The sequence below is a fragment of the Dryobates pubescens genome, chromosome 6 (assembly GCF_014839835.1).
Source record: "Dryobates pubescens isolate bDryPub1 chromosome 6, bDryPub1.pri, whole genome shotgun sequence".
NCBI classification, from domain to species: Eukaryota; Metazoa; Chordata; class Aves; order Piciformes; family Picidae; genus Dryobates; species Dryobates pubescens.
In genome coordinates, this window is record NC_071617.1 from 8,983,991 (window position 1) to 8,997,458 (window position 13,468).

Consider the following 13,468-nt stretch of genomic DNA (forward strand, 5'->3'; position numbering starts at 1 on the left):
TGCAGAGCAGCATTCGTGTTTGGGGGGAAATCAGACTCTACTAAAGAGTGTTCTTTAAACCATATCTTTAGAGATCAAAATATGCACAGTACTGAAGGCACTGAGGGAAGCAGCTTCTCTCTGCTGAAGTCCTTCCTCTGTCTCAAAAAAGCAAACAGTATTTTGTTACAAAGTTGTTTATTCCTCGACTGTTTATTTACTTTCTTACTCTGTACAGGTGATGGAGGAGGGTGGGAGTGGACAGGGGGGGGTTGAGTGTTTTGGTTCTGACTTGGAATCCTTTTTTGTACATTATGAAACTTTTTTGTTTTCAATGCTCTGTTGTAAGTATGTGTACAGGTTCCTACATGGTCATGTAAAATATCTGATCTGTGTATGTACATATATATATATAAATATATGTATAAAAATAGAGGGAGCTTTGTTTAGCCAAAGATGATTTTTTTAACTATATGAAACACCAGGTTTATTTTGTATAAACTAAATGGTTTGCTTACTGGAAGAGTAATGCAACCAAAAAAAAAAAGAAAGAATAAAAACTGTAAAGTTCCACACCACACATGTTCTGGTTGAACAGAGGTTGGCTTTGGAGTGGTTTTGTAGCGTTGGCTGTAATTTATTTCTCTGACAAGAGTTTTGATACCTAGATGCAAAATGCACTGTATGTAAATCTACATTCTTAGTTGTGAAACCTCAGGTAAATGAAAACGTTTTCTAGAACTGTTGGCTAATGGCTTGACAACTCCACATGCTGTGAAGCAGCATCAAAATTGCCTTCTGTTAGTTTGTACAAATGAGTAGCTACGTTGATATTCTGCCCAATAAACGTGGAAGAAACCACCTGCTGCTCTGATGCCATTACTGCTCCGAGTGCACACTGCTAGTTTCTTAGTGGACATAGAGTCATAGGATTGTCAGGGTTGGAAGGGATCTCAAGAATCATCTAGGTCCAACTCCCACTACCATGGGCAGGGGCATTTCTATTTTTGCTTCGTTCCCCCTAGTCCTATCACTACCTGACACCCTAAAAAGTCCCTCCCCAGCTTTCTTGTAGGCCCCCTTGAGATACTGGAAGGCCACAATAAGGGCTTCTCGGAACTGTCTCTTCTCCAGATTTAACAGCCCCAACTCTCGGTCTGTCTCCACAGCAGAGATGCTTCAGCCCTCTGATCATCCTTGTGGCCCTTCTCTGGACACATTGCAGCACATCCATAGCCTTCTTGTAACAGGGGCTCCAGAACTCCAGCTGGGGTGTCACCAGAGAGACCCCAGAGACATGACTGGATCAGAAGCTGGACAATTTCACAGACTACATCAAACCTTTAAACCACTTAGGAATTGGAACCTACAGCTTTCCTCTGTTTTTTCCCTAGAAGTATTGGGTTAGCATTGAGTGGAATATTACAGAGGAGAAAGATGTTTTTGCAGCCAAGGCTTTTCATTGCAATAGTGCAGCTGGCAGCCCTTTGAGAGTTATATTCCTTTTTGCTGTGATTTAATAGGTCTGCTTCTATCCAACACATATTTTGACAAGATTCAGTTTTAAAACCCTTAGTGGAAATTCAGAGAGCAAGATCTGCTTGAAAGCCACAAAGATTTGTTCAGAGACCAAGATTTAAGTTCTTTACCATGAGGGTGGTGTGATACTGGGGTGGGTTGCCCTGAGTAGCTGTGGATGCCTCATCTCTGGAAGTGTTTTAAGACCAGGCTTGATGAGGCTTTGGGCAACCTGGTCTAGCAGGAGGTGTCACTGCCTGTGGCAGAGGTGTTGGAACTAGATGGCTTTTAAGGTTCCTTCCAACTCAAGGCATTCTATGAGTCTATGATTTATGGAGATATACATAATAGTGAAATCATAGAGCATCAGATACTGAACTTCAAGAGTTCCTCTCTAAGGCATAGTCGTTCTACATCCAGTAGTTGACTGGTCCAAAGGCATTTCTTTTTGGTGTCAGTCCAGCAACCCACAGCTATTTCCATTAAGTCTTTCCTCTAATTGTCTTTGCTCTAAAAGCATCTGCAGGATAACCTTTAGCAATTTGTCTTCATGAAGAAAGGCAGCAGTAATAAAGCACACCAAGAGAAAAGTTTAAGGATTTCTTAGAAGTCTCTGTGACATGAATCAAGAGGTGTTTCAGGAGCAAAATTAGCTTTGATAGGAAAGATGGGTAAGTTTCAGTGGTGGCTGGCTCATCCTCTCCCATCAGAGTTTGAAAATACTGTGATGTGCCAGCAAAAGCAAACCCATCTGGGTCACAAGTGTTCATACAGGGAAGGAAAATAAATACAGAGAGGAAATTTCACAGCACTTGTTAAACTACAGGGGTGTGAACCTGTGAATTGGACCAGAGTTGTCCATATTATTGTGGACTTTGATAATTAGCCCAGCCCAAGACTGGGCAGCTCTCCTTGACACAGTTTATTCAGCAGCACTGAACAAAGGCTGGTCTCAGTAGGCAGTCTGCATCTGGGCATCCAAGTGTACAGTGCTGAGGGCTGCAAAGATGTCCCTGGCCTGGTTTATTTCATAGTGCAAAGGTAAGGTAGCCTTCATCTTCCTGAGAAAGTAGCTTGCCCCAGAGGAGCAAGTCTAGTACAGCTACTATCTGCTGGAGTGAAGGAACCAGAAAGAGGAAGAGGTAGTTTATACAACTAACTTTATGTTAGTTACCAGACCAAGGGGACTATTTAGACCTTATCATTATTTTTCCCTTTGCATCCAATGTTAATTTATTTACATTCTATCACTTTCTGTTCAAGATCTGTGGAAAATCTTCTAGGCACCAGAAACAAACTTCTGTCTGAGGCACTTCATGGGCTGAGAGCCTTCTCCATCAACTGAAGGGCCTCAGCTGTTGACTGAGGTATGTACATGATGGTGGACACCAGGGAATGCTTTGGTTTGCCCATCAAGAAGTTTTTAGGGGTGTGAGGGTGGGTGCACCTGCCCCGTAAGCATAAATCATGCATCATCTGCTGCATCAGTCTGAGGCTAAAGATGCTGTAGCCATCTCATCTGCTACAGGGCAGTGCTCTGAAAGTGTATTTAAAGAGGGCTGTCAAGGAGACAAGTACAGTGTCGCTGTATAGGGGTCGGGGTATGGATAAGGTGACGGTCTGCGTGACAAGAATCAAACACAAGCAGAGCATATAGAAGGCCAAAAAAGCGACTGATTTATTCCAGCACACAACTCATATGTTGTGTGTATTGTTAGTGTGGCTGCCTGCAATTGGTTAATGAACTTTTCTCAAGATTCTCAGGGGTCAGCGATAGCATTGCTATAGTTACTTGTTAAGCTAGTCCAGGTGGCCTCACATCTTATCTTGTGGTTTCTCCTTCCCACTCATTCTGTCCAGGGAGTTTCCAGATTCTCATGGGAGCACAGAGATGTTTTCTCATCAGAGCTCTTCCGAGGGTTCACAGATACATCACAGTCCCCCACAGTACAGTTTGTGTGAGAAAGAGGGATGCACTCGTACATAAATCAGAGATAATCCTAAAGAGGAGGTTAATATCTTTTGAGAACTGGAATACCTTTAGGGAGGAGAGGCTGAAGTGGAAATCAGTCATACACCTTTTAGGATTCAAGAAAAGGGCCAGAAGTTCTGCAGCAAGAGAGAATGAAAATGGGTATTTGGGATTCTCATAAAATAGCCATCGGACTAGACAGCAGAAGGAAGCTCTTGGTGTCAGGGCCTCAGATTTCTCACAAAATCTCACTTCAGCACTTTGCCTTCCTTCTTTAGACCTTGTCTCTTCAGATACCAATTCTGAAGGTACTTGGGAAGTGGCTCTTTAACCTGGCTGAAGAAGGGTCACTGTGCCAAAAGCCTGTGTTTCTAACTGAAGGCTGGAGTCCTGTGGCCTCCATTTTCAAAGGCTCAGTCTAACACATCCTAAATTAACTCAGCAGGCAGCAGAGTATGAAATCGGACGTGACCGATCGATCCTTCAGCATCGATTCAAAGCGAAACTAATGGAATGTAAAGAAAATGCAAGAATCTATGTTACTGTAACAGCTGCCTATTTAGCCACTTTACAAAACAAAATCTCATTTCTGAGATGGGTGGAAGTGTAATGTTTGAAGAGGCAACTAAAACAAGGCATGGGGCTGTCACGAACTGTTGCCGTACAGATCGAGCCTTGAGGGAATGGCTTGGTTAGATGTCACCGACTAAAATAATTGCGTGATAATTTTGGCTAGAGGCACCATCTGATCATCTGATGATTTTTAAACTGTGCATGGGTAGTTCAGACTGAGCAATCTTGGCATTCAGCTACAAAGAACTGAGAAGTCAGCTCAGCATACCACATCTGTGCTTTGGATCTTGGGGGAGGAAAAAGAAGATGTCTTAGCACTGTCGAAGGAAAGGCTCAGCCATTGCAATAAGCAGTGCTGTGTGCTGCTCCTGCAATGTTCTAAGACAACACCAACCAGGGGCTTTCTCCTAAGGTAAGCAGCACAAAAATAATTGTTCCTAGGGCAGTACAGAGCAAGCAGGTCCCTGCTGAAATTGAAGCATTGTGAATGAAACCCAGGAGTGTTTGTATCGTAGCATTTAACTTCTTCTCTCCAGACATTTAAGATTTAACTTCTCTTTTTCCAATCACAGCAGATGAAAACCTGGCATGAATTTAGTGCAGAAGTGATTTGAATAGTGGCAAAAGATTGAATGGACTTAAAGAAGTAACAAAACCCAAGAAATACACTTCCTCCAAGGGGAGTGACGGATTTCCATCTGGCTCTAACTGATTACATGCACAAATTTTTGTTGTTTGAAATAACTATGTAGGAATAATTGGAAAGATACAAAGGTACTCACATAGTACAGTGAAAAATGTCTCAGGTATGTAGTAGCTATCCTGACAATTACATAGTTCTAGTATACTTGCCTAGTATATTAGAACACTAAAATTTCTGGTCTGTGAGTAGACTAGCAATAATGATAATCACTGATATTTGAGATTACCCTCTTACAGTAAACTGAAATTACTCTGTTACACAGAGCTCAAATGAGACCAGGGAAGGAAAAGATGGAAAACTCAAATGCACATTGCTGTGATGAGGTTGTAAAGTACTTTTGGCTAATTCCCTAGCAACTCTGGCTTTTGTGGCTATAGACTAGCTTTCTGACTTTATACACAGTGTTCATCGTGTTAATATTTATACTGCGGCTCTACCAGTGCAGATTTGAGGGAAAGAGTCTAAGTAGAATAACTAATTTAGAGAGTGATTTAGACCCTTGTCAGCTGCTTTGCAAGTGAAGGTAGGGATGTTTAAAGGCTGCTAAAAGCAACCTAAGAAAGCAACACATCTGAAGAGCCAGAGTGGTCTGTTTATACTCCTTGTCCTCTCCCACCCCACTTTCTGTTCCAAAACAGGCCAGGGTAATTCCTGCTGCTAGAAGGATGCTGTGTATCATCTTTGGGATTAAAATGTGTCTCCTTTCCCTTTTATTTCTGCATTTACGTTTTGTCATCTCACTTCAGTTTAGTTGTTGTTTGGGGGCTTTTGCAGAGTATATCAGTTTTGGAGAGGGGTCAGCAAATACACCCAAAGCTCCTTTACTTACCTGTTGCTTTGCTGTTGTTCAGTCACCTCTCAGGGGAAGTGGTACAGAGCTTATAATAAGCAAGTGCCACCCACTTGTACTTGGCCTCTGGAGTACTCTGGTGTCATGATTTGAGTCCGCTCAGCCAACAGCTGCTGAGTCCACTCTATTAGCAACTATGCATCATGCAGCTGCTCACTCACTCCTGAGCTCCCTTGACAGGATAGGGAGGAGAAAACCCTACAAAAGTCTCAAGGGTTGAGACAAAGGGCAGGGAGGGTTCACTCACCAGTTGTGGTCACAGGCAACAGACAGAATCGACTTGTGGAAACAAAATCAATTTCATTTAAACAAAATCACCACAAATTTGCTAATTGAATCAGAGAAAGATGATGATAAATACAACCTGATTGTAAATGCACCTTCCCCCCCACCTCCCCCTTCTTCCTGGGCCCAGCTGTTACCTCCTCCCCACCAGCAGTAGAAAGGGACAGGGAATGGGGGTTGCAGTTAGTCCCAGTCCATGCCTTGTTGTTTCTGCTGCTCCTTCCTCTTCAGGGGCAACAACTCCTAAGACTACTCCCCTGTGGCAATGTGGAGTCCCTCCCATGGGAAACAGTCCTTTATGAACTTCTGCAGCTAGTGTGGGCTCCTTCCATGGGCTTCAGTCCTCCCAGCACCGGATTGCTCCAGCACAGGCCTCGCTCATCACCTTTTTTGGGAGCAGTCCTCGGATCCAGTGTGGGGTCTTCATGGGCTGCCTGCAGGATTCCTCCCCTCTGTTGATCACAAAGTGCAACAAGGCCTCAGCCTGCCATCCCAGCTGGGCTGAAGCAGATGGCTGCTCTGTCATGCCTCCCCACCTTCTCCCTTACTGACCTAGGTGTCTGTGTGGCTGTCTCACCCACATCCCACTCCTCTTCAAAGTAAAAGAGCTCCCAAAACAAACTCACACAACAGGTTTTTCCCCTCTTAAGATACATTTATTACAGAGGAGCTGATTGGTTTGGCCTTGAGCAGAGGTGAATTCATCTTGGAGTGGGGGGAGCTTCTCAAGCTGCCTTACAGGAGCCACACCAGTAGCCCCCTCCTCCACTACTAAAACTGCACTAGACACAAACTCAATACATCTAGGTTTGGGAGTTTGCTCTACATAAACCTCTAGTTCTTGCTTTACTGAAGGTGAACTATTCTGTCAGCACTTCCAAGCTTCTGAGGGCTGGGTGTCAAGAGGGAGGGGACAGGTTCTTCTCACTTGCACACTGTGATAGGGCAAGAGGTAACAGATATAAACTGCAGCACAGGAGGTTCCACCTCCACATGAGGAAGAACTTCTTCACTGTAAGGGTCACAGTGCACTGGAACAGGCTGCCCAGAGAAGTTGTGGAGTCTCCTTCTCCAGAGCCTTTCAAGATCCATCTGGATGCATTCCTGTGCAACCAGTACTAGATTCTATGGTCCTGCTCTGGCAGGGGGCTGGACTCAATGATCTCTGGAGGTCCCTTCCAACCCCTAGCATCCTGTCAGGGTCAGCATTGTTAGCAACATTTTCCATTAAACATTTCAACATATTAATATCTTTTTGCCCACCCAACCTATGACCATCTTAACAGCCATCCCACCTGTGACATCGCAGCAATCATATAGCTGCTTTGTATAAAGTCCATATGAAGTCAGAAGGCATATCTGACATTGGTCTTTGAATGTGAGGAAAACAGACTACAATGATTCTTGCTCACTTTCCCCCTCCCTCCCCCCCCCATGTGTCTTGTTTCAGTGATGTACATGGGAGAGGAGAGGGTAAAGATGCTATTCCAGGTGCTTCACAGCAACTAAGAAAATGTTTAACTGGCTAGGTTTCCTCAGTCAGATTCCTCTGGCTAAAGGGAAGCTCCCTGTGTAAATTCAAATTTGCAGGAAAAAAAAAGGTCAACCAAACAAAAGCAAAACACAGAGATGTATTGTTAAAGCCTGTAGGATTCCTGTGCAGAGAACACCTGCACTGTTGGTTACAAATGAAATTGTTTACTCTCAGTGTGGATAAATGGAGACTCAAAGCAGAGTCATGATAAGGGGGATTGTATCAGAATCCATAATCAAGTTGTATGGGTAATGGTGATGTCACTCAATTGTGCTATCAATTAAGTATGTAAGACTTTGGGTAGTGCAACCAGTCACTCTTAAGGAACCTTAGACAGGTGCACTCTGCTCTGGGTTAAGAACTGGCTGGAGGGATGGACCCAGAGAGTGGTGATGAACAGTGCCACATCCAACGGGCTGCCAGTCACTAGTGGTGTCCCCCAGGGATCAGTTCTGGGCCCCATCCTGTTCAATATCTTTATTGACGATCTGGATGAGGGGATTGAGTCCATCATCAGTAAATTTGCAGATGACACCAAGCTGGAGGCAGGTGTTGAGCTGTTAGAGGGTAGGAGAGCTCTGCAGAGGGACCTTGACAAGCTGGACAGATGGGCAGAGTCCAACAGCATGAGATTTAACACATCCAAGTGCTGGGTTCTACACACTGGCCACAATAACCCCATGCAGTGCTACAGGCTGGGGTCAGAGGGGCTGGAGGGCAGCCAGGCAGAAAGGCACCTGGGGGTACTGGTTGACAGCTGGCTGAATATGACCCTGCAGTGTGCCCAGGTGGCCAAGAAGGCCAATGGTATCCTGGCCTGGATCAGGACCAGTGTGGCCAGCAGGAGCAGGGAGGTCATTCTGCCCCTGTACTCAGCACTGGTTAGGCCACACCTTGAGTCCTGTGTCCAGTTCTGGGCCCCTCAGTTTAGGAAGGATGTTGACTTGCTGGAGCGAGTCCAGAGAAGGGCAACAAAGCTGGGGAGGGGTTTGGAGCACAAGCCTGAGGGAGCTGGGGGTGTTTAGCCTGGAAAAGAGGAGGCTCAGAGGAGACCTTATTGCTCTCTACAACTACCTGAAGGAAGGTTGCAGCCAGGTGGGGGTTGGCCTCTTCTCCCAGGCAACCTGTGACAGAACAAGAGGACACAGTCCCAAGCTGTGACAGGGAAGGTTTAGGCTGGATGTCAGGAAGAAATTCTTCACAGAAAGAGTGATTGGCCATTGGAATGGGCTGCCCAGGGAGGTGGTGGAGTCACCATCACTGGAAGTGTTGAGACTGGATGGGGTGCTTAGTGCCATGGTTTAGTTGATTAGATGGTGTTGGGTGATAGGTTGGACTCGATGATCTTGAAGGTGTTTTCCAACCTGGTTAATTCTATTCTATTTTATTCTATTCTAAATTGCACTTTTTTGAAGGTTGTAGGTTAGTGGAATTTGGGAAGTTTTCAAAGCACAGGCACATAAAAAAACTAAGCACAAACACTAAGGTGGGTATGATGCCAAATGCTTTCAGTATTTTATTGCCACATTAGCAGGAAGTATTCCGGTGACACTGAGTGTGCAGGGCATTTGTGAATGAACAGGCAAAGACCTCACATTTCAATTCCCCACATTACTTGAAGCTCCTAAATAATTTTTAGCGCAGCATTTGGCAGCAGAATATTGATCAATATGCTGGTGAATCAAAGTGCTTCTGGGAAAGAGGTAATTAAAAAGATCAAGTCACACTCACGGATAGAGACCTCCACATCACCCCATTATGTAATCCCTGTTTTATTTATCTCATCTGTTGAATCTTATAATTAAAAAAAACAAAGTCTTGGTGATTCATTAAGACTTTAAATGCAGAGGCACTCCTAATTTATTATCATTATCCTAGATCTGAGACTATTTGTACGTGTACAGCTATGTGCCAATTAGCTATCTGCTCGTAGTTGCAGGCATCCAAAGGAGAAACTTGTGGATTGTCACCCTGGTAAATGGGTGACACTAATAATTCTATTACCTTGAGGTACAAAATGAAAACATTTTTCATTCAGAATTTTAGGATACTTCTGAAAGCATTAGCAAATGAATGAAAGCCACAAATGTTGTATGTTACTCTAGCAGTTTTTCGCCCAAAACCATGGCACAGCCACAGAGAATGGAATGAAGTGGGGGTAGAATTAAACTATAGTTGGCAAAGTGGAAAAACAAAACAAACAAAACAACAGAACTGTCTTCTTTCTTCGCAGGAAGGAAACAGTGTAAAACTGCAGGCAGCTAAGAAGCACTGTGGCTCACAGTTGAAATCAGCCTCTCTTAAAATACTCTCACATTTGCATCTTTCACCAGTAATCACAAAGTCTGCCTTCATTTAAAGACCCATTATGTAGACAATACTAATGAACTTCTAAGAGCTCTCCTGCTATCAGAAGAATGTATATGAAAGGAGACATACTAAAAAAGCCATTTCCAAAAGAAGTCCAGCTTTGTACTAAAATAACATTTGAGGGGGTTTTGTTTGTTTTTTTTTTTACTTCAGATATGAACTTCTGACCATGGGGGACTGGAACCTGTTGGGCAGCATCCTTGAAGAAGTGCACATCCACTCCACGATAGTTGGCAAAATCTGGCTCACAATCCTGTTCATATTCCGGATGCTGGTGCTGGGAGTGGCTGCTGAAGATGTCTGGGATGATGAGCAGTCTGAGTTCATCTGCAACACAGAACAACCTGGCTGCAGCAATATCTGTTATGACAAAGCCTTCCCCATCTCTCTGATCAGATACTGGGTGCTTCAGATTGTATTCGTCTCTTCTCCGTCGCTAGTTTACATGGGCCATGCACTCTACAGATTGAGGGCTCTTGAGAAAGAACGACAGAAGAGGAAGGCCCAGCTGCGAGCCCAGCTAGAAGATCTGGAGCCCATGCCTGAGGAGCAAAGGAGAGTGGAGAGGGAGCTGCGTAAGCTGGAGGAACAGAAGAAAGTGAATAAGGCACCCCTGAGAGGGTCTCTGCTGCGCACCTATGTCCTACATATCCTGACCCGGTCAGTGGTTGAAGTGGGCTTTATAATAGGTCAGTATCTTTTATATGGGTTTCACATGTCCCCCCTTTACAAATGCACTCGGCCCCCTTGCCCTAACACAGTGGATTGTTTTGTGTCCCGACCCACAGAGAAGACCATCTTTATGGTTTTCATGAACAGCATTGCTGCAGTCTCCCTGTTCCTCAACATTCTTGAGATCGCCCACCTGGGTCTCAAGAAGATCCAGAAGAGCCTCTGTGAGTGGCCACGGTGTCCAGCGGGCCCTGCCAAGGAGAAGACCATCCTCTACAGCTCCAAGAAGAGCTCCATGGTGCCCCCGGCTTGCACGTCCAGCGACGCCTTCCCGCCACGCCCAGCCACTGCCCCGCCACCGCCCCACGCTCCCGCCGCAGCTCCCGCTCCCGGGGCGGCGGCCCCTCCAGGCCGGCAGCACCGCGGAGAGCTCCGTGGCACGCCACCGCCCCGCCGCCGGCGCGGCTCGGTGCAGCACCACGGGCAGCATCCGCCGCCCTCCTCCAGCAGCGAGGAGGCACCGCGGGTCGCGGCAGGCGACCCCACGGGGGCGACAGGGGCGGCGGCGGCGGCCCGGCGGGCGCCCCGCAAGCACAGCCGGGTGAGCGTCTGCCGCGACCTCGATGAGGAGCGCGGCAACTCCCCGGACAGCGGACACTGCCCCGGCACCCGCAAGTCCAGCTTCCTCTCCCGCGTACTCACCGGCAGCCGGGCGGGCAGCGACAGCGAGAGCGCCGCGTCCCGCTGCGGCTCCGGCCCCGGCTCCGGCTCGGGCTCGGAGGGGCAGCGCCTTGACGAGGGCGTGCCGCCCAGCAGCCCGCCGCCCGCCGCCGCCATGGGACGCCGCGTCTCTATGGCAAGTAGCGGCCCGCTGCCCCAGGGCAGCCCGCGGGAGGGGGGCGGCGGAGGGTCCCAGGTGAGACGAGCCTGCCCGGTTGCCTGTCCCGGCCTTTCGGGTCAGGGGTGAGCCAAGGCGTAGAGAGAATTGGGTAGTTCTTCCCGTGCAGCCTGGGGGCCACGCATCCGCCCGGGTCAAGCCGAGCGTCCGCAGGCTTGGTCCCCTTGGAGGGAAACCGAAACCACCGCCAGGGAATTACTGAGTCCTGAGATCGCTGAGGCACCGGATCTCGGCTTCTCCATGCTCATTACATCACCCCGATCAGCTCGACGGGGACTGTCTCAGGGGAAACCTGTGCAGCTCCTACCCTCCTGGTGACACTGTAAGGAGGAGAAGTCTCGGGTGTGCTGAGTTCAGTGGCTCAGCTTCTCCAGCTTCAGGGGTTTTCTCCCAGAGGAGAACAATTGCTCAGCGGCTAAAGCAAAAGATCTACATATAAAACACCACATAATTGCAACGCCAGAGCCGACGAGTACAGAACTGCATTTCCAGCAGCTGCTCCTGTTCTTTGGCCACACATTCTTAAGCTTGCTTACAGTCAGTGCTGGTAAGACAGACTGCTTGCATTCAAGAACCAGCAAAGCTTTTCTTGAAGTAATTTGATTTCTGATTGCCCCAGCTCATGAGATTTGTCCTCTGAGGGCAAAAAAGCTCCTTTCCAAATGCTTGCAGGAGTAAGCCCTTAAATACCTCTTCATGGGGCATGTGCTAAACAAAAGATCACTCCACACAATATTCCAAATGATCCATTTTATTATTACCTTTTTTTCCCCTTTACTCTTCCCCAAAATAAATACTTTTACTAAATACAAAACCAACCAACTTAAATCTTTTGTGGTAAGAAGCAGAAGGCACTCTTACACACTGCTCATCAAAAATCTGTTTGTGGCTTCCAGTTTTCATGGGGTTATAGTCTGTAGACAATACATAATCACCACATTAAATTGTCACTTAGAGGCAATTTACCCGTTTTCTTCTTCAGTGTTTCTTATATAAGGAGAGGGCCTAGAGTCCAAGGTTTTGAGCACGACAGAATTTCAGTCACACCCTGTTGGGAATTCACAGAAACTGCCTGGCAGCTTTTCCTGTTTAATGACAACAATGCAATCTTCCAGGGGAGATCTGGCAGTGAAATACAGTCAGTTTGCAAAGCAGTGTCATTACTCTTGAAAGTCACATTCCTCTGGCATGCTGCCTTTGGGAGTCATTCTGTATGGGATTGGTACTAGCTGTACAAAAAAGATGTGGACAGGCTGGAAAGTGTTCAGAGAAGGGCTGTGAGAATGATCAGAGGACTGGAAGACCTGCCGTATCAGGCAAGGATGAGAGAACTGAGAAGCCTTGAGGAGAGAAGGCTTAGGAGAGATCTTGTTATCAAATGCTAGTACATAAAGGGTGGCTACCAAAACAGTGGAGACTCTCTTTTGATGAGCAGTCACATGGAAAAGACATGGCATAATGGGTACAAGTTACTCCTGGGGAGATTCTGATTTGATTTTAGAAGAAAACGTTTCACAACAAGAATGGTACAACTGAGTCAAGGTTTTGGCAAATGCACTTCACTGCTGGCATTACTACATTGGCTATGGAGTTTTAGGAATCCCAGTTTCATTACACAACATGCTGGTGCATCATAAAAACGTTGAATCTAGGCATTAAAACTTCTCTATTCTTCCTGGTCTGTATTTTCCAGTTTCTATATTCACTATTTACTTTTGGTTGTCAAAGGCACTCAGCATTGGTTTGATCTGTTTTAATTTCACTGCCAGGAGCTGGGGTTGTTCAGCCTGCAGAAGAGGGGGATCTAGGGAGACCTCTTTCAATCAAAACATGAAGAATAAGTGATGGATAATAGTTGGCCAGGTCATGATCAAGTGGTCTTTTTCAATGAAGTACCAAACTTCACCCCTCAAAGAGAAGAGGAAATCCTTCTTAGGACTTCTTGTTTGGAGGAAAGGTTACTTTGGAGCCTTAAGAAAGAACTGAATCAATTTTCCACTGAAAACCCTCATGAACCAGCTCAATAGGATATTGAATACAAAAATGCATATTTGGTATGAGGATTCCTCAACTTCTCAGACCAGCTCAAACCAGGCCAGCTCTCTCTGTATATA

At 46.2% G+C, this 13,468-nt stretch overlaps 1 protein-coding gene across 1 annotated transcript; it reads left to right on the forward strand.

Annotated features, from left to right (window-relative positions):
- The first annotated feature begins 9,941 nt into the window (after nucleotides 1-9,941).
- Nucleotides 9,942-11,423, forward strand: GJA10 (gap junction protein alpha 10). The gene is made up of 2 exons (XM_054162498.1): nucleotides 9,942-10,473; nucleotides 10,573-11,423. Exons 1-2 carry the CDS (start codon nucleotides 9,954-9,956, stop codon nucleotides 11,421-11,423), a joined length of 1,371 nt encoding a protein of 456 aa, XP_054018473.1. The 5' UTR covers nucleotides 9,942-9,953.
- Nucleotides 11,424-13,468: the final 2,045 nt, after the last annotated feature.

Excerpts from the sequence above, each read along its gene's own strand:
- GJA10 (XM_054162498.1), top strand. The coding sequence starts at position 9,954 with ATGGGGGACTGGAACCTGTTGGGCAGCATCCTTGAAGAAGTGCACATC. Across the intron at positions 10,474-10,572 it reads TGAAGTGGGCTTTATAATAG|AGAAGACCATCTTTATGGTT; the intron begins GTCAGTATCTTT and ends CCCGACCCACAG.